Below are 20,778 nucleotides of genomic sequence, written 5' to 3'. Positions count from 1 at the left end.
ACAAGCTAGATGCAGGAAGATTGTTCCCGATGTTGGGGAAGTCCAGAACGCGGGGTCACAGTTTAATGATAAAGGGGAAGCCTTTTAGCACATAGAACATAGAATAGTACAGCACAGTACAGGCCTTTTGGCCCACAATGTTGTGCCGACCCTCAAACCCTGCCTCCCATATAAGCCCCCACCTTAGATTCCTCCATATACCTGTCTAGTAGTCTCTTAAACTTCACGAGCGTATCTGCCTCCACCACTGACTCAGGCAGTGCATTCCACGCACCAACCACTCTCTGAGTAAAAAACCTTCCTCTAATATCCCCCTTGAACTTCCCACCCCTTACCTTAAAGCCATGTCCTCTTGTATTGAGCAGTGGTGCCCTGGGGAAGAGGCGCTGGCTATCCACTCTATCTATTCCTCTTATTATCTTGTACACCTCTATCATGTCTCCTCTCAACCTCCTTCTCTCTAAAGAGTAAAGCACTAGCTCCCTTTTAGGACTGAGTTGAGGAAAAACTTCTTCACACAGAGTGTGGTGAATCTGTGGAATTCTCTGCCACGGGAAACAGTTGAGGCCAGTACATTGGCTATATTTAAGAGGGAGTTAGATATGGCCCTTGTGGCTACGGGGATCATGGGGTATGGAGGGAAGGCAGGTACAGGGTTCTGAGTTGGATGATCAGTCATGATCATACTGAATGGCAGTGCAGGCTCGAAGGGCTGAATGGCCTACTCCTGCACCTATTTTCTATGTTTCTATGTCTCTATGGTGCAGAAGAGATCTCTGAATACACAACATGTCAAACCTTAATGTGGATGGGCTGCAGCAGAAGACCACAAACACACACTCAGTACAGGATGTCCTAATGAAGTGGCCACTGAGTGTAGATTGCCACAATGAGGTACGTTCCAATTTGTTAATAGATTCAGATTCTAAAAATTTAGATGTGTTGTGATTCTGGACGGCAAGGTTGATCAGAGTTGCATTTTGAACAAGATGGTAAGGTTTTTAAAATCCAAGCATTGTCTGGTAAGGAGTTAACGTGGTTGAGTGAGCACAACAGTGAGGTTGAACTGCCGGTCTATCCACTGCTAACAGAGCATCATCACAAAGAAGCTACCATTGTGAATTATTACAGGATTCACAGAAGTGATATTCAAGTGTACTGTTGTCACTTTCTAAAAGATTTGGAGGTACCAGCCAAGATCCTAAATGCCAGGATTATTATGATAATGATTTTCGGAGCTTACAATGTGAAATTTGTGGATGGATATCATTGTGGTGATTGAAGATAAACTAGATGCAGAGTAACAAAAGGACAGGCTATGATATAATACCCTGCTGAGAAGGTCACCCACTCTCTCCAGAGGACCTGAAGAAGTTGTTTCTCATTAGTGCCTCTCGCCTGCATAAATTGGTGAGACAATATTCACCCCTTTGTTGCTTGAAGCTAAAGCTTCATAGCCATAAACTGTTATTGTGAGATCAAACAGAAACTAATTAGATGAAGGTATAAGGCAGTGGAATTTTAAGAATCTCATGGTGTGGAGATTTGTCATGCTTTGCAGAGTCAATGCATTCTTTTCAAGACTTTCATCTTATTCCTTTTTATTCTGAAGATTCTCTTATACAAACAACAAATATCAAAACTGCTTTCCAGCTGAGTGTCAGAGTGTAGTGATATAACTATTTTTAAAGGAATTATTTAAAAATGCAACATTACACAAGTCAACTCTCCTGTTTTTCATTCTGTTTCGGAGACTGACCCTAACCCTAAATTTCCCATGTAAACTTTGAAAGTTATTGCCATAAAAATTCTGGCATGTATAATCCTGACCGATATCTCTGAACCTGTCAGCAGTGGTTCCCTCCATGCATAAGATGTGATTTTACTGCAGATGAGCTGGGAACAGCGTTAGGATAAAAAAAAGCCTCTTCTGTAAGGAAAGGATTACAGTACGAACAGAAGTTCACACAACTTCTGCCACTTTCTGGCAACCATTTTCAGTCAAAATTACGTGAGTAAAAGCAAAAAATCTATTTGCATTTTGATTCAATTCATTAAATAGAACAGAAATAGACTGTATTTTAAATAATTTAAAAGAGGGGGTGAGGCTTTAAGTGTTTCCAAATGGAATTGGATTGTAGACAGGGAGAGCGTATGTCACACAGATTAATCAACATGTTCAAATACCCAGAGCATCAGTCAAAATGTTTAGATTTAATTATGTAAAAATATTCTGGAATTAATTGCACTTTTATCGAATGGGACTGATAAACTATTGATTGTTATAAAAACCCATTTGGTCCACTAACAGGGAACAAAATCCTCCTTCCTTATTGGATTGCAGAACTGGTCCGGTGAAGTGGTCAAGCAGAGTAACAGTTGTTTGGTCAGTCGTCTAGATCTTGTGACTGAGTGATGAAACAAGTGTGTTTGAGAAATGAAACATTTCTTTCCAAGTGTGTACGATCTGCTCAAATTTAGAAATACTCAGAAATTGAGTATACTAAAATTGAAATTACTAAATGACAATAAAAAAGGACTGTGTGTCCTCAGAATCTAAAATCTAATCTAAATTGGCATTAAATTGAAAATTTCGAGTAGAAACAGAGCTGGAGAACTAATTATTCTGCTAAGTGGAACCACTTCTCTGTATACAGACTATATTTCAACCACAGACTTGATGTGGGTGTGTGTGTATGGGGGTTAAGTGTGGAAGAAACAGCGCATAGCCTGACAGTGTCAGGGTGCCAAAACGTGCAGACTGCTTTCTAATTTTTGATGGATTCCAGTCACCACCCCATCTCTCCGGTAGTGAAAATGAGCCTAGTCTCAATAACAAAGGGAATGGTCTCTCAAAATGGTTCTGCACATGGATATGCACCTGCTAAAAGATACCAGAACTGCCACAAATGGTGTTTTATTCCGCCTTCGAACACTAGGCATAAAAAGGACTGAACGTACTAGAATTTCTTAGCATCTGCCCGGTACCTGACAGGGAAGTGAGGGAACTGGAAAGCAATGAAGAGAGTGAGGAATAGGGGTAGATGGTAAAGAGAGTCCTTTCTGGTTGACTGATGGTGACCAGTGGTGTTCCTCAGGGATCTGCGTTGGGACTGCTTTTTATGTTACATGTCAATGATTTGATGGAATTGATGGTTTTGTGGCCTAGTTTGTAGATGTTATGAAGATAGGTGGAGGGGCAGGTAGTTTTGAGGAAATAGGGAGGCTACAGAAGGACTTAGACAGATTAGGAGAATGGGCAAAGAAGTGGCTGATGGAATACAGAGTTGGGAAGCGTGCTGGCCTTTTAACTTGCTCTATGATCAATTTAACTCTTCCTTCCTACATAGTCCTCAATTTTTCCATCATGCATGTGCCTATCCAAGTTTCCTAAATGTCCGTATTGTACCCGCCTCGACCACCACACCTAGCAGAGAGTTTCACACACCCACACTCTCCATGTAAAAAAAACTACTTATCTCTGACATCCCCCCTATACTTTACTCCAACCACCTAAAATATTTGTCTCCTTTCCACCCTGGGAAAATATCTCTGGCTGTCCACACGATCTATGCCATTTATCATCTTGTACATCTCTATCAAGTCACTATAAATTCTTAAAAGTTATGAAAATTATTTAAGTACTGTAATTAAATAATAATTCCAACAATACATCTCTCAGCAACTGCTTTCAATGAGCTATCATAGGTAGACTGTGGGGAATCAGGTATGGGACCACCCATGAGGTGCTTTTCACATGGTGTACAGCCTCAGGTTGAGAAAAGGACAGTCTTTGGACTCACACAAAGGTCAGCAAAAAATACCTTTCACAGGAAGCACAAGTCTTCCACAGACTGGATGCACAGATGTGGGCAATGGAGGCTTCTTTGTCGAGAGATGTGGGCGCAACTGGCATTTATTGCCTTTTCCCTTTGGCCCTTGAGTTAGGTCACCACAGAGACCTTTTTCCTAGCGGAGTGCTGGAATGCTGGAATGCTGAAAAGCAGCGCTGGTTTGGAACGAGAGCAGGGTGACGACGCTGAGGCATTAATGTCACTGGTCTGAGTTAGTGTGGACAAAGTTTACAGTTTCCATTGTAAGTCAGGCCACAGGGACTATCAAGTTGAAGTTTAATTGTCATTCATGCATACACATGAATACAGCCAAATGAAACAGTGTGCCAAGTGCACGACACAGTACCTACAGTCACACACAGTACACAGCACATACAGTTCCAATAGCAGAAAAACATACAGCCACAAAAAATATAAATATATATATACCCTACTCCTGAGTGGCATGGTCTGTAGACGGATACTGCATGAAGGTAGTGAAATCTGAGAGAAGGGAGTTAGATTCCATAGTCAGGAAGGACACACACACACACACACACACAAGACTGTAACTCTGTTCTGACACAGAGAGAGAGAGAGAGACACACACACACACACACACACACACACACACACACAAGTGTTCCGACACTCTTCTCAAATAACAGCAACATTTCACTTTTAGTATCTGTATTTGGGATCATTTTACTTTTGTGTTATGAAGTGCATTTGACCTAGATAATGTGTGAAGGTTAGGACAAGCTGTTCGAGCTGTTTCTGATGACGTATGCTGGACCTTTTTACACTCAAGGCTTCATTGTTAGGAGTGGGAGTCACTGAGTTAATCTGTGTTCTGATGCAGTTCCTAATCTTTACAGGAGGGAATAAACTGCTGAATACAGGGAATAAAATCCCACACCTAGAAACTGGAAAAACGCAAGGCTATGGATGCTGCAATAACACAAAAGACATAGGAGCAGAATTAGGCCATTCGGCCCATCAAGTCTGCTCCACCCTCTCAAAACTATCTCATGCTATGCCCCCATAGCCTTTGACGCCTTGCTCCTCTTACGTTAACCTTTTCATTCCTGGGATCATTCTTATGAACCTGGAGCTACAAACAGCTGCGAGTGCTTGGTGGGTCAGGCAACATCACTGGAGACAAAGGGTCTTTGGCCTGAAACATCAACAACATTGCTTTGCCTCCCCACAGGCTGTCCGGCACACTGAGTCTTTCCGACAGTTCATGTTTTGCTTACCTACAGAGCACCTTCACAGGGACGGGGAACATCAGTTTGGAGGGGCAATGGAGAAGGTGTGAGGCAGAACTGTGGAATAAAAACCCTGAGGATGCAGAGGGTGAAGTGTTTGATGGCTCTGAGCCTGTACTTGCTGGAGCTTAGAAGAATGTGGAGGGATCTCATTGAAACCTTCTGAATATTGAAAGGTCTAGATAGAGTGGATGCGGAGAGTATGTTTCCTATAGTGGGGGAGTCTAGGAGCAGAGGACACTGTAGAATAGAGAAGAGGAGGACTTTCTTTAGCCAGAGGGTGGTGAATTCATTGTCATAGATGTCTGTGGAGGCCAAGTCATTGGATATATTTAAAGCAGAGGCTGATAGATTCTTGATCAGTAAGGGGTCAAAGGTTATGGGGAGAAGGCAGGATAATGGGGTTGAGAGGGAAAATAAATCAGCCGTGATCGAATGGCAGAGCAGACTTGATGGACCAAGTGGCCTTATTCTGCTCTTATGTCTTAAGGCCTCATGGTCTTTGTCTTAGGGGTTGACAAACAGACTTTACTTTGAACATTACAGCATAGTAGAGGCCCTTCGAAATGCTTTAATGTACTCTAAGATCAATATAACCCTTCCCTTGCACATAACCCTCCATTTTTCTATTGTCAATGTGCCTGTCTGGGTACCTCTCCTAAAAATGGAGGATTATGTAGGAAGAAAGGTTTAGATTGGTCTTGGAGTAGATTGAGGTCGGCACAGCATCGTGGGTCAATGGGCCTGTACTGCTACACTGTTCTATGTTCTAAGTGGCAGCAGTTTAGGGGAGGCTACACTGAACATCACCACTTCTTCATCCGAGGACCATCCATCTGCACTATTTGAAGCAGAGAATATCTCTGAATGAAGTTGTCTAGTCAATTAGCCTCAGGACTGAATCCAGGCCCTTGTTCTCGCCAAGATGGCAGGGGGCTTGCAGAGGTAAGCACTGAAGAAGGAGCACTATTGCATTCATCGTGCTTTCTTAATTCACAGAAGGAGGCTATTCAGCCCATCAAGTCTGTGCCGGCTCCAAGAGCACACACATCAGTTCGTTGCCCCACCTATCTCTCATGTGCCCCACTTTGGGTTGTGGGAAGAGCAGCCCAGTTTAGATTATAGGGAGGCCATGCAAACGCCCACAGACTGCACCAGAACCTGTGGCTGAACACCAGTCAGCGGAGCCGTGGCTGCAGCACCTCTTGCTGCACTATTTCACTGCCCTGAGACGTTAGTGTACACCCAGTGATCACCTGGTCATTAACGAAAATCTCTGATCATCCAATCACAAGGCAGCAACTCAATGCATCATAGCACAGTCAAGAGGTTCAGCTGTTGTTCAGACCAAACATCAGAATGGGGAAGAAATGTGATCTAAGTGACTTTGATTGGGGAATGATTGTTGGTGCCAGATGGGGTGGTTTGAGTATCTCAGAAACTGCTGATCTCCTGGGATTTTCACACACAATAGTCTATAGAGTTTACAGAGAATTGTGTTTAAAAAAAAAACACAAAAAAAAAATCCAGTAAGTAGCAGTTCTGTGAGTGAAAATATCTTATTAATGAGGGAGGTCAGAGGAGAATGGCCAGACTAGTTCAAACTGGCAGGAAGGTGACAGTAACTCCAATGACCATGTGTTACAACAGTGGTATGCAGAAGAGCATCTCTGAATGCACAACACATTGTACCCTGAAGTGGATGGGCTACAGCAGCAGAAGACTACACTGGGTCCCACTGCTGTACGTTATAAAGTGGCCCCTGGTTGTATATTACATGAATTAGCTGATTCCAGAACATAATCTGAACTTTCAGCAGCAGCCACATTGCAACCACTCAACAGAACTTTCTAAATGCCATGCTCAATCCATTTAGAAAACAGTTTATTCTATTGGGAACTTTGATTGTATTTTTTAATTCATCACGGTCAAGATGACATGACAGGCAAATTCTATTTTCTTTCTAATAATTTTCTTGTCAGCAGAAAAACATAAGAACACAAGAAATAGGAGCAGAAGTAGGCCATCCGGCCCATTGAGCCTGCCCCGCCATTCAATAAGATCATGGCTGATCTGTCTGTAAACTCAGCTCCATCTACCTGCCTTTTCCCCATAACCCTTAATTCCATTACTATGTAAAAACCTATCTAATGTTTCTTAAGAATATTTAGTGAGGAAGCCTGGGCAGAGTATTCCACAGATTTGCCACTCTCTAGGAAAAACAGTTTCTTCTCATCTCCATCCTAAATCTTCTCCCCTGAACCTTGGGCAATGTACCCTAGTTCTAGTTTCACCTACCAATGGAAACAACTTTCCTACTTCCATCTTATCTATCCCTTTCAAAATTTTGTATGTTTCTATAAGATCCCCTCTCATCCTTCTGAACTCCAGAGGGTATAGTCCCAGGTGACTCAATCTCTCCTCATAAGTCAACCCCTTCATCCCTGGAATCAGACTGGTGAACCTCCTCTGCACTGCCTCTAAAGCCAGTACATCCTTCCTCAAGTACAGAGACAAGAACTGCACACAGTACTCCAGGTGCGGCCTCACCAGTACCCTGTACAGTTGCAGCATGACCTCCCTGCTCTTGAATTCAATCCCTCTAGTAATGAAAGCCAACATTCCGTTTGCCTTCTTAATAACCTGTTGTACCTGCAAGACAACTTTTCGCGATTCGTAAACAAGCACTCCCAAGTCCCTCTGCACAACAGCATGCTGAAATATTTCACCATTTAAATAATAATCTGCTCTTCTATTATTCCTTCCAAAGTGAATGATCTTGCATTTACCAACATTGTATTCCATCTGCCAGACCTTGGCCCGCTCACTTAACCTATCTATATCCCTCTGCAGACTCTCCACATCCTCTGTACAATTTGCTTTTCCACTCAGTTTAGTGTCATCAGCAAATTTGCTACACTACGCTCAGTCCCCTCTTCCAAATCATCAATGTAAATGGTAAGCAGCTGCGGGCCCAGCACCGACCACTGCAGCACCCCACTCACCACTGACTGCCAACTGGAGAAACACCCATTTATACTAACTCTCTGCCTTCTATTGGTTAACCAATCCATTATCCATGCCAATACACTTCCTCCGACTCCATGCATCCGTATCTTATTTATAAGTCTCTTGTGCGGCACCTTATCGAACGCCTTCTGGAAATCCAAGTATACGACATCCATCTGTTCCCCTCTATCCACTGCACTCATTATGCCCTCAAAGAACTCCAGTAAGTTTGTCAAACAGGATCTGCCCTTTCTAAATCCATGCTGCTTCTGTCTAATGGAACCACACTTCACTTCACCACTGGGAAACTTCCAGTCCTTTAGCAACCACAATTTCTGGTTTGTGGAGAGACTTCTCACCAAGGCCAAGTTTTGGATTATTACTGTCTGTGAGTGTGATGTGCAGCTCTGGCTGGTGAATGGTACCAACCCAGATTTCCAAGCCCTTAGCCTGATGGAAAGTAAAGGCAAATGAACCTTGAGGTCTATGACCCAGGACATCAAACCAGGGGAAGGAGCGCTGTGACCAACATAGAACATGGAAGAGAACAGCACAGAAACAGGCCATTCAGCCCACAGTATTGTGCTGAACCAATTAAATTAATAATCAAATAGCTAGCCCCTTCTGTCTACACAATGTCCATATCCTTCCATTTCCCTCACATTGATCTGTCTATCTACATGTCCAATTTCCTCACATTCATCTGCCTGTCTAAATGTCCATTTTCCTCACGTTCATCTGTCTAAATGTCCAATTTCCTCACATTGATCTGTCTATCTAAATGTCCATTTCCCTCACATTGATCTGTCTAAATGTCCATTTTCCTCACGTTCATCTGTCTAAATGTCCATTTTCCTCACATTCATCTGTCTGTCTACATGTCCAAATTCCTCACATTCATCTGCCTGTCTAAATGTCCAATTTCCTCACATTCATCTGCCTGTCTAAATGTCCATTTTCCTCACATTCATCTGTCTAAATGTCCATTTTCCTCACGTTCATCTGTCTAAATGTCCATTTCCCTCACGTTCCCTCTTAAAATTCCCTCTGCAAACAAGAGAAAATCTGCAGATGCTGGAAATTCAAGCACACACACAAGATGCTGGAGGAACTCAGCAGCACCTGTGGAAAAAAGTACAGTCGATAATTTGGGCCAAGTGCCTTCACCAGGACTATAAGGAATAAATGTGACCCAAAGTCCTGTCAAAAGGTCTTGGCCCGAAACATCGACTGTTCTTTTTTCCATAGATGCTGCCTGGCCTACTGAGTTCCTCTAGCATTTTGTGTGTGTGTCTTAAAATTCCCTAATGTATCTGCCTGGACCACCAGCACTTCCAGTTGCTCACTGCTCTCTGTGATTTTTAAAAAAACTTGCCCCTCACATCTCCTTTGAAATTTCCCTTCTCACCTTAATTGCATGCCTTCTGGTATTAGATATTTCAACCCTGGATAAAAATATTGTTGATGAGTTGACAGTTGATGAATTATGTGCTTCCATTCAGAACTAAGTAAAGTTCTCCCCAAATTAAAGGAAACTTTAATACCACAGAACCCTCATATCCCAGAACAAGACTGTCTGTTTGACTCTGATGATAATGACTTCCAAAACATCCCAGTGTGACCAACTGTGATCCAAACAACACAGGACTCTGAAGGTGTGAGTGTTAGTGAGCTCAGATCACATCATGAGATCTGAGGCGAAGGTGTGTGTGATGGTGTGTCTGTGTGTGAGTCTGTGTGTGATGGTGTGTGTATCTGTGAGTGATGATGTGTGTGTGTTTGTGTGTGCATGTGAGTGATAGTGTGTGTGTGAGTCTGTGTGATAGTGTGCATGTGTGTTTGTGTGTGATTGTGTGTAATGATGTGTGTGTGTGATGGTGTGTGTATCTGTGAGTGATGGTATGTGTGTGTGTCTGTGCTTGTGAGAGTGTGTGAGTCTTTGTGTGATGGTGTGCATGTGTGTGTGTTTGTGATGGTGTGTATGTGTCTGTGTGTGATGGTGTGTGTCTGTGTGTGTGGTAGATTATAAATACACTTCTTATGAAATCACTAGTGTGTGTGGTAATAATGAACTCTACTGATAATGCGATTCAGGCGGAATATCTCAGTTCTACCAAAATGACCGTGTTATTGATGTTGGGCTGATGTCAATGCGGGGTGGAAGCAGGTGGATCAGTAGGAAGGTTTTTGTCTGTTTCCCACATCATAAAAGCATAAGACATTGGATTAGGGCATTTAGCCTAGTGATTCATCAGGGTGTCAGAGGTTATAGGAAAAGGCAAGGAGAATGTGATTGAGAGGGAAAGTAAATCAGCCATGGTTGAATGGCATAGCAGAATCGAAGAGCCAAATTGACTCATTTGGCTCCTGTATCTTATGGACTTGTGAACCATCTGGCACAACCCTAATCCAAATCGTTTAACAACACCAGCATCCTGTCATGACCTTGCACTAACATTGACTTTTTCTGTTTGAATTATTTTTTTCTCAAAGAAGTTGTGTGTAATTTATGTTTAATTTGTGTTTTTGTTGTGAGTGTGAAATTTTTCATTGTGACTGTGCATTTATGTACTTGTGATGTAATCTCGATTTTGACTTGAATTGAACTGCTTTTCAGTTAAGTGTTTCAGTCTCCACAGATACTTCCTGACCTGCTGAGTATCTGTAGGCCCCTGTATCTGTTTTTTTCATTATTGACCGCCCATCTGAATCAGTATCTGTAGATCAGGATGGGTCCTGCTCAGGGAAACCCTTTAGAAATGAATGTGGCAGCAAGCTGGAAAGGTGGGTGTTCTGAGAAAGCTCTACAACAGATGTCCTCATACACTCCTGAACCAATTTCATAAGCAAACTAGCAGTGGAGTTTTGCACAGCAAGTGACCTCATTCCACATAGAACACGTGTGTCGTTGGTGGAGACGTGATTCATGGGCAGATGTGCCCCGATGAATTTCTCATGTGGGACATGCAACCTGCAGATGTTTGGAGATTTGTCCCATTCCAGAAATAGCAGATTTATGTCCCTGAACAGTGCTGTGCAACTGAACTTCTCAGAATCAGATTTAGCGTCATGAGTATATGTCACGTAATTTCCTGTTTTGCCGCAGCAGTACTTTGCAATATATAATGTTAAAAACTATAAATTCTAAGTATAGAATAAGGCCTCCATCGGTCAGAGTTTAACATGGATGTTATGTCCTAGCTATCTACACAATCCTGGGCAGTACAACAAGCTGTTGTCCATGTAGCCAGCTCCCTCTCCACGCAACTGATGAACCCAAAGGAACGGTAGACACCGATACAGTTTGGTACCAGCACTGTCACAGGAGTTGCCAGTCAGCGTTGAACTCAATGTAGGACTGCCTTAGGGACACCAGCTCCGGATTTTTCCTTCAGGGTTTACTCCCGAAGCCTTCCCCATGAGTGGGTATGGCTGCAAGGCAGCGGAGATGTGAGATCAGAGTTTTCCTTCCAGATGAACTGCCAACCACGGCTGATGAGCCCCATCTGCCCAAAGCGACTGGTTTAAAGGCACCAGTAACCTGCCTTTCCCCCTTCTCCTGTCAGTAGAAACAGTTCCGCCAAGCTTAGTAGCTAAACCACATGTGAAGGCCAGGAACTGGACTTGGGTTTTCAGAGGCTATTTGAGGTACACGCCACTGGGAGCATGTAATAGATAATGGGAGCTTGTCCCCATTACCACTCCTGGCTATGACTACCTTGCAGCATATATAATACATAAAAAAATTAAGTAAGTCGTACAAAAAGACAGAGCAAAAAAAGTGACGTTGTGTACATGGGTTAATTGTCCATTCAGAAATCCAATGGCAGAGGGGAAGTTGTTCCTGAAATGTTGAGTGTGTTTCTTCAGGCTCCTGTACCTCACCCGATCAGAAGGCATGTCCCGAATGATGGTATGGGGGGAGAGGGAGTTCTTCACGACGGATGCCGCCTTTCTGAGGCATCGCCTTTTGAAGATGTCTTCAGTGCTGGGGAGGCGAGTGCCCATGATGAAGCTGACTGGGGTTACAACTTTCTGCAGCCTTTTCTGATCCTGTGCAGTGGCCCCACCATACCAGACGGTGATGCAACCAGTTAGAATGCTGTCCACGGAACATCTGCAGAAATCTACCACCTATCACCTCCCAGCTTCTCACTCCATCCCCACCCCCTGCCCAATGACCTTCCCCCTCACCTGGTCTCACCTATCACCTGTCAGCTTCTCACTTCATCCCCACCCCCTGCCCACTGACCTTCCCCCTCACCTGATCTCACCTATCACCTGTCAGCTTCTCACTTCATCCCCACCCCCTGCCCACTGACCTTCCCCCTCACCTGGACTCACCTTTCACCACCCAGCTTCTCACTTCATCCCCACCCCCTGCCCACTGACCTTCCCCCTCACCTGGTCTCACCTATCACCACCCAGCTTCTCACTCCATCCCCACCCCCTGCCCACTGACCTTCCTCCTCACCTGGTCTCACCTATCACCTCCGAGCTTCTCACTCCAACCCCACCCCCTGCCCACTGACCTTCCCCCTCACCTGGTCTCACCTATCACCTCCCAGCTTCTCACTTCATCCTCACCCCCTGCCAACCGACCTTCCCCCTCACCTGGTCTCACCTATCACCACCCAGCTTCTCACTTCATCCCCACCCCCTGCCCACTGACCTATCCCCTCACCTGGTCTCACTAATCACCTCCCAGCTTCTCACTTCATCCCCACCCCCTGCCCACTGACCTTCCCCCTCACCTGGTCTCATCTATCACTTGTCAGCTTCTCACTTCATCCCCACCCCCTGCCCAATGACCTTCCCCCTCACCTGGTCTCACCTATCACCTGTCAGCTTCTCACTTCATCCCCACCCCCTGCCCACTGACCTTCCCCCTCACCTGGTCTCACCTATCACCTCCCAGTTTCTCACTTCATCCCCACCCCCTGCCCACTGACCTTCCCCCTCACCTGGTCTCACCTATCACCTCCCAGCTTCTCACTCCATCCCCACCCCCTGCCCACTGACCTTCCCCCTCACCTGGTCTCACCTATCACCTCCCAGCTTCTCACTCCATCCCCACCCCCTGCCCACTGACCTTCCCCCTCACCTGGTCTCACCTATCACCACCCAGCTTCTCACTTCATCCCCACCCCCTGCCCACTGACCTTCCCCCTCACCTGGTCTCATCTATCACTTGTCAGCTTCTCACTTCATCCCCACCCCCTGCTCACTGACCTTCCCCCTCACCTGTTCTCACCTATCAGCTCCCAGCTTCTCACTTCATCCCCACCCCCTGCCCACTGACCTTCCTCCTCACCTGGTCTCACCTATCACCACCCAGCTTCTCATTTCATCCCCAACCCCTGCCCACTGACCTTCCCCTCACCTGATCTCACCTATCACCACCCAGCTTCTCAGTTCATCCCCACCCCCTGCCCACTGACCTTCCTCCTCACCTGGTCTCACCTATCACCTCCCAGCTTCCCACTTCATCCTCACCCCCTGCCCACTGATCTTCCCCCTCACCTGGTCTCACCTATCACCTCCCAGCTTCTCAGTTCATCCCCACCCCCTGCCCACTGACCTTCCTCCTCACCTGGTCTCACCTATCACCTCCCAGCTTCCCACTTCATCCTCACCCCCTGCCCACTGATCTTCCCCCTCACCTGGTCTCACCTATCACCTCCCAGCTTCTCACTTCATCCTCACCCCCTGCCAACTGATCTTCCCCCTCACCTGGTCTCACCTATCACCTCCCAGCTTCCCACTTCATCCTCACCCCCTGCCCACTGATCTTCCCCCTCACCTGGTCTCACCTATCACCTCCCAGCTTCTCACTCCATCCCCACCCCCTGCCCACTGACCTTCCCCCTCACCTGGTCTCACCTATCACCACCCAGCTTCTCACTTCATCCCCACCCCCTGCCCACTGACCTTCCCCCTCACCTGGTCTCACCTATCACCTGTCAGCTTCTCACTTCATCCTCACCCCCTGCCAACTGATCTTCCCCCTCACCTGGTCTCACCTATCACCTCCCAGCTTCCCACTTCATCCTCACCCCCTGCCCACTGATCTTCCCCCTCACCTGGTCTCACCTATCACCTCCCAGCTTCTCACTCCATCCCCACCCCCTGCCCACTGACCTTCCCCCTCACCTGGTCTCACCTATCACCTGTCAGCTTCTCACTTCATCCCCACCCCCTGCCCACTGACCTTCCCCCTCACCTGGTCTCACCTATCACCTGTCAGCTTGTACTCCCTCCCTTTCTCAGCCTCTTATTCTGGCTCCTGATGAAGGGTCTCAACCCAAACCCTTGACAGTTCTTTCCTCTCCATATGTGCTGCCTGACTTGAATTAACAATCGCCCCAGAGTATAACAGAATATGTTCTTTAACTGCGAACTCCGAGTTGAGTTAGAACATCAGAAGCCTGTGGATCAGAGAAAGCACCTGATTAACTTCCTCGCTCACTTACAGGTGGGATTAATCGTTCCAATCAGACATGGTGAAGCCTGGATGCAATTTCTCTGAGAAGGCAGAGAAACAGCAGGGTACAGACGATGGGTTTGATAACATCCCTTTGATAACTCCACTCGATGTAAATCAACTTCAGCAGCCACTCCCCGAGAAGGTATGTATGTCACACCTCCGACAGGCAGACCACTGGTTGAAAGTTTATATGTACGCATAATTTAAATAACTAGCCCTGTGATTGTATTAATTTCTATTGTATAGGGCTACTGAGGTGACTTTAAACTAGAATGGTTGCGGGGTGGGAATCAAATTAAAGAGCCTAGGCGAGAGGAGGTTAGTTCACAACAGGGGGATGGGAACCAGTGCAGAGAGACAGAGGGGTGTAAAGTGAGGGTAGAAACAAAAAGTACTAAGGAGAAAAGTAAAAGTGGCAGGCCGACAAATCCAGGGCAAGCATTAAAAAGGGCCACTTTTCAACATAATTGTATAAGGGCTAAGAGAGTTGTAAAAGAGCGCCTGAAGGCTTTGTGTGTCAATGCAAGGAGCATTCGTAACAAGGTGGATGAATTGAAAGTGCAGATTGTTATTAATGATTATGATATAGTTGGGATCACAGAGACATGGCTCCAGGGTGACCAAGGATGAGAGCTCAATGTTCAGGGATATTCAATATTCAGGAGGGATAGACATGATGGAAGGGGAGGTGGGGTGGCCTTGCTGGTTAGAGAGGAGATTAACGCGATAGAAATGAAGGACATAAGCCGAGAAGATGTGGAATTGATATGGGTAGAGCTGCGTAACACTAAGGGGCAGAAAACGCTGGTGGGAGTTGTGTACAGGCCACCTAACAGTAGTAGTGAGGTCGGAGATGGTATTAAACAGGAAATTAGAAATGTGTGCAATAAAGGAACAGCAGTAATAATGGGTGACTTCAATCTACATGTAGATTGGGTGAACCAAATTGGTAAAGGTGCTGAGGAAGAGGATTTCTTGGAATATATGCGGGATGGTTTTTTGAACCAACATGTCGAGGAACCAACTAGAGAGCAGGCTATTCTAGACTGGGTTTTGAGCAATGAGGAAGGGTTAATTAGCAATCTTGTCGTGAGAGGCCTCTTGGGTAAGAGTGACCATAATATGGTGGAATTCTTCATTAAGATGGAGAGTGACATAGTTAATTCAGAAACAAAGGTTCTGAACTTAAAGAGGGGTAACTTTGAAGGTATGAGACATGAATTAGCTAAGATAGACTGGCAAATGACACTTAAAGGATTGACGGTGAATATGCAATGGCAAGCATTTAAAGGTTGCATGGATGAACTACAACAATTGTTCATCCCAGTTTGGCAAAAGAATAAATCAAGGAAGGTAGTGCACCCGTGGCTGACAAGAGAAATTAGGGATAGTATCAATTCCAAAGAAGAAGCATACAAATTAGCCAGAAAAAGTGGCTCACCTGAGGACTGGGAGAAATTCAGAGTTCAGCAGAGGAAGGCAAAGGGCTTAATTAGGAAGGGGAAAAAAGATTATGAGAGAAAACTGGCAGGGAACATAAAAACTGACTGTAAAAGCTTTTATAGATATGTAAAAAGGAAAAGACTGGTAAAGACAAATGTAGGTCCCCTACAGACAGAAACAGGTGAATTAATTATGGGTAGCAAGGACATGGCAGACCAATTGAATAATTACTTTGGTTCTGTCTTCACTAAGGAGGACATAAATAATCTTCCAGAAATAGTAGGGGACAGAGGGTCCAGTGAGATGGAGGAACTGAGCGAAATACATGTTAGTAGGGAAGTGGTGTTGGGTAAATTGAAGGGATTAAAGGCAGATAAATCCCCAGGGCCAGATGGTCTGCATCCCAGAGTGCTTAAGGAAGTAGCCCAAGAAATAGTGGATGCATTAGTGATAATTTTTCAAAACTCGTTAGATTCTGGACTAGTTCCTGAGGATTGGAGGGTGGCTAATGTAACCCCACTTTTTAAAAAAGGAGGGAGAGAGAAACCGGGGAATTATAGACCGGTTAGCCTAACGTCGGTGGTGGAGAAACTGCTGGAGTCAGTTATCGAAGATGTGATAACAGCACATTTGGAAAGTGGTGAAATCATCGGACAAAGTCAGCATGGATTTGTGAAAGGAAAATCATGTCTGACGAATCTCATAGAAATTTTTGAGGATGTAACTAGTAGAGTGGATAGGGGAGAACCAGTGGATCTGGTATATTTGGATTTTCAAAAGGCTTTTGACAAGGTCCCACACAGGAGATTAGTGTGCAAACTTAAAGCACACGGTATCGGGGGTAAGGTATTGATGTGGATAGAGAATTGGTTAGCAGACAGGAAGCAAAGAGTGGGAATAAACGGGACCATTTCAGAATGGCAGGCAGTGACTAGTGGGGTACCGCAAGGCTCAGTGCTGGGACCTCAGTTGTTTACAATATATATTAATGACTTGGATGAGGGAATTAAATGCAGCATCTCCAAGTTTGCGGATGACACGAAGCTGGGCGGCAGTGTTAGATGTGAGGAGGATGCTAAGAGGATGCAGGGTGACTTGGATAGGTTGGGTGAGTGGGCAAATTCATGGCAGATGCAATTTGATGTGGATAAAGGTGAAGTTATCCACTTTGGTGGCAAAAATAGGAAAACAGATTATTATCTGAATGGTGACCGATTAGGAAAAGGGGAGGTGCAACGAGACCTGGGTGTCATTATACACCAGTCATTGAAAGTGGGCATGCAGGTACAGCAGGCGGTGAAAAAGGCGAATGGTATGCTGGCATTTATAGCGAGAGGATTCGAGTACAGGAGCAGGGAGGTACTACTGCAGTTGTACAAGGCCTTGGTGAGACCACACCTGGAGTATTGTATGCAGTTTTGGTCCCCTAATCTGAGGAAAGACATCCTTGCCATAGAGGGAGTACAAAGAAGGTTCACCAGATTGATTCCTGGGATGGCAGGACTTTCATATGAAGAAAGACTGGATGAACTGGGCTTGTACTCGTTGGAATTTAGAAGATTGAGGGGGGATCTGATTTAAACGTATGAAATCCTAAAGGGATTGGACAGGCTAGATGCAGGAAGATTGTTCCCGATGTTGGGGAAGTCCAGAACGAGGGGTCACAGTTTGAGGATAGAGGGGAAGCCTTTTAGGACCGAGATGAGGAAAAACTTGTTCACACAGAGAGTGGTGAATCTGTGGAATTCTCTGCCACAGGAAACAGTTGAGGCCAGTTCATTGGCTATATTTAAGAGGGAGTTAGATATGGCCCTTGTGGCTACGGGGATCAGGGGGTATGGAGGGAAGGCTGGGGCGGGGTTCTGAGTTGGATGATCAGCCATGATCATACTGAATGGCGGTGCAGCCTCGAAGGGCCGAATGGCCTACTCCTGTACCTATTTTCTATGTTTCTATGTTTCTAACACAATAAATCCTTTAGGAAAGAATTTTAAAATGACACAGTGTAAAAGCTTAAGCACGCAAGACTCTGCAGATGCTGGAGATCTTGAGCAACTTGCACAGCAGAATCTGAATAAGGTTTAATATCATTTGTCACGGCATTTGTTGTTTTACGGCAACAGCATAGCTCAATATACAACAAATTCTCTAAGTTACAAATAAAATTAAATCAGGAGTGCAAAAAGAGAGCAGAAATAATGAGGTAGTGTTATTGGGTTCATTCTCCATGCAGGAATCTGGTGGCAGAGGGGAAGAAGCTGTTCCTAAAATGTTGAGTGTGTGCCTTCAGGCTCCTGCATCGTCTCCCTGATGGGAGCAATGAGAAGGGGGCATGTCCTGAGTGTTGGGAGCTGCCTTTCTGAGGCAGATGCCTTTGACGTTGGGAGAGTGGTGAATGCCCATAGCAGAGCTGGCAGAATTTGCTGGAGGAACTCGGCAGGTCAGGCAACATCTACAGACAGGAATAAACTGCTGATGTTTCAAGCCAAGACCATTCATCAGGCTGGAAAGGAAGGGGAGAAAGTCAGAATAAGAAGCTGGTGGGAGGGGGGAGTACAAGCTGACAGGTGATAGGTGAGACCAGGTGAGGGGGAAGGTGGGTGGGTGGAGGAGAGGGGGGATGAAGTGAGAAGCTGGGTGGTGATAAGTGAAACCAGGTGAGGGGGAAGGTGGGTGTGTGGGGGAGAGGGGGATGAAGTGAGAAGCTGGGTGGTGATAGGTGAGACCAGGTGAGGGGGAAGGTGGGTGGGTGGGGGAGAGGGGGATGAAGTGAGAAGTTGAGTGGTGATAGGTGAGACCAGGTGAGGGGGAAAGTGGGTGGGTGGAAGAGAGGGGGGATGAAGTGAGAAGCTGGGTGGTGATAGGTGAGACCAGGTGAGGGGGAAGGTGGGTGGGTGGAAGAGAGGGGGGATGAAGGGAGAAGCTGAGTGGTGATAGGTGAGACCAGGTGAGGGGGAAGTTGGGTGGGTGGGGGAGGGGATGAAGTGAGAAGCTGGGTGGTGATAGGTGAGACCAGGTGAGGGGGAAGGTGGGTGTGTGGGGGAGAGGGGGATGAAGTGAGAAGCTGGGTGGTGATAGGTGAGACCAGGTGAGGGGGAAAGTGGGTGGGTGGGGGAGAGGGGGATGAAGTGAGAAGCTGGGTGGTGATAGGTGAGACCAGGTGAGGGGGAAGGTGGGTGTGTGGGGGAGAGGGGGATGAAGTGAGAAGCTGGGTGGTGATAGGTGAGACCAGGTGAGGGGGAAAGTGGGTGGGTGGGGGAGAGGGGGATGAAGTGAGAAGCTGGGTGGTGATAGGTGAGACCAGGTGAGGGGGGATGAAGTGAGAAGCTGGGTGGTGATAGGTGAGACCAGGTGAGGGGGAAGGTGGGTGGGTGGAGGAGAGGGGGGATGAAGTGAGACAATGGGAGGTGATAGGTGAGACCAGGTGAGGGGGAAGGTGGGTGGGTGGGGGAGAGGGGGATGAAGTGAGAAGCTGGGTGGTGATAGGTGAGGGGGAAGGTGGGTGAGTGGAGGAGAGGGGGGATGAAGTGAGAAGCTGAGTGGTGATAAGTGAGCCCAGGTGAGGGGGAAGGTGGGTGGGTGGGGGAGAGGGGGATGAAGTGAGAAGCTGGGTGGTGGTAGGTGAGACCAGGTGAGGGGGAAGGTGGGTGGGTGGGGGAGAGGGGAGATGAAGTGAGAAGCTGGGTGGTGATAGGTGAGACCAGGTGAGGGGGAAGGTGGGTGGGTGGAGGAGAGGGGGGATGAAGTGAGAAGCTGGGAGGTGACAGGTGAGACCAGGTGAGGGGGAAGGTGCGTGAGGGAGGGGAGAGGGGGGATAAAGTGAGAAGCTGAGTGGTGATAGGTGAGACCAGGTGAGGGGGAAGGTGCGTCGGGGAGGGGACAGGGGGGGATGAAGTGAGAAGCTGGGTGGTGATAGGTGAGACCAGGTGAGGGGGAAGGTGTGTGGGTGGGGGAGAGGGACGATGAAGTGAGAAGCTGGGAGGTGATAGGTGGGAAAGGGCTGAAAAAAAAGGAACCGAGAGTGGACAATGGGAGAAAGGGAAAGGGAGGGAAACTGGAGGGAGGTGATGGGCAGGTGAGGAGAAGACAAAGTGGTGAGAAGGGAACCATAATGGTGAATGGAAAAAGAGAGAAGGTGGAGGGGAAGAGATTACCAGATGTTGGAAAAACTGATGTTTATGCTGTCAGATTGGAGGTTACCCAGATGGAATATGAGGTTTTACTCATCCAACCGGAGTATGTCCTCAGCATGGCTGTAGGGGCCTTGGTGTGACATGTCAGAATGTGAATGGGAAGTCAAACTGAAATAGGTGAGCAACAGGAGATCCTACCTTTTTGCCACTGATACTAAAATACCTTTGGTGGCTGCAGCCGTCGCCATTTCCCTGTCTCAGTCTTTCAATCAGGTCAGCTGCCTTGAGGAAACTTTTCCCCCAGAGAAAAGCAGGTAATGACAGGTGAGTGTCCACAGACACTCGACAGCTCACCGGCAGAACTGGGAAGCAACCATTTGATTATAATACAGAAAGAGATCAAAAGAGGAAGAAAATATAAGGTTAAAAGAGTAAAGTATAGTAGATGTTGTATATTTGGACTTTCAGAAGGCCTTTGACAAGGTGCCACACATGAGGCTGCTTACCAAGTCAAGAACCCTTGATATTACAGGAAAGCTACTAACATGATTAGAGCATTGGCTGAGTGGCAGGAGGCAGCAAGTGGGATTAAAAGGATCCTT

General features: G+C 46.3%; 1 protein-coding gene across 4 annotated transcripts in view; it reads left to right on the top strand.

Moving 5' to 3' along the window:
- caly (calcyon neuron-specific vesicular protein) overlaps positions 1-20,778 on the top strand; it is a 52,423-nt gene that overhangs the window by 9,134 nt on the left and 22,511 nt on the right. For all 4 annotated transcript variants that reach the window (XM_063070308.1, XM_063070310.1, XM_063070311.1 and 1 more), the window contains exon 2: positions 14,589-14,742. In XM_063070308.1, coding sequence (XP_062926378.1) covers positions 14,614-14,742 — 129 coding nt within the window. In that variant the 5' untranslated portion in view covers positions 14,589-14,613. The remainder of the gene's footprint in view (positions 1-14,588; positions 14,743-20,778) is intronic.

This window comes from Mobula hypostoma, chromosome 18, assembly GCF_963921235.1.
Source record: "Mobula hypostoma chromosome 18, sMobHyp1.1, whole genome shotgun sequence".
Taxonomy (NCBI): Eukaryota; Metazoa; Chordata; class Chondrichthyes; order Myliobatiformes; family Myliobatidae; genus Mobula; species Mobula hypostoma.
The sequence above is the reverse complement of the archived record's forward strand: the minus strand, read 5'-3'. Positions and strand labels throughout refer to the sequence as shown.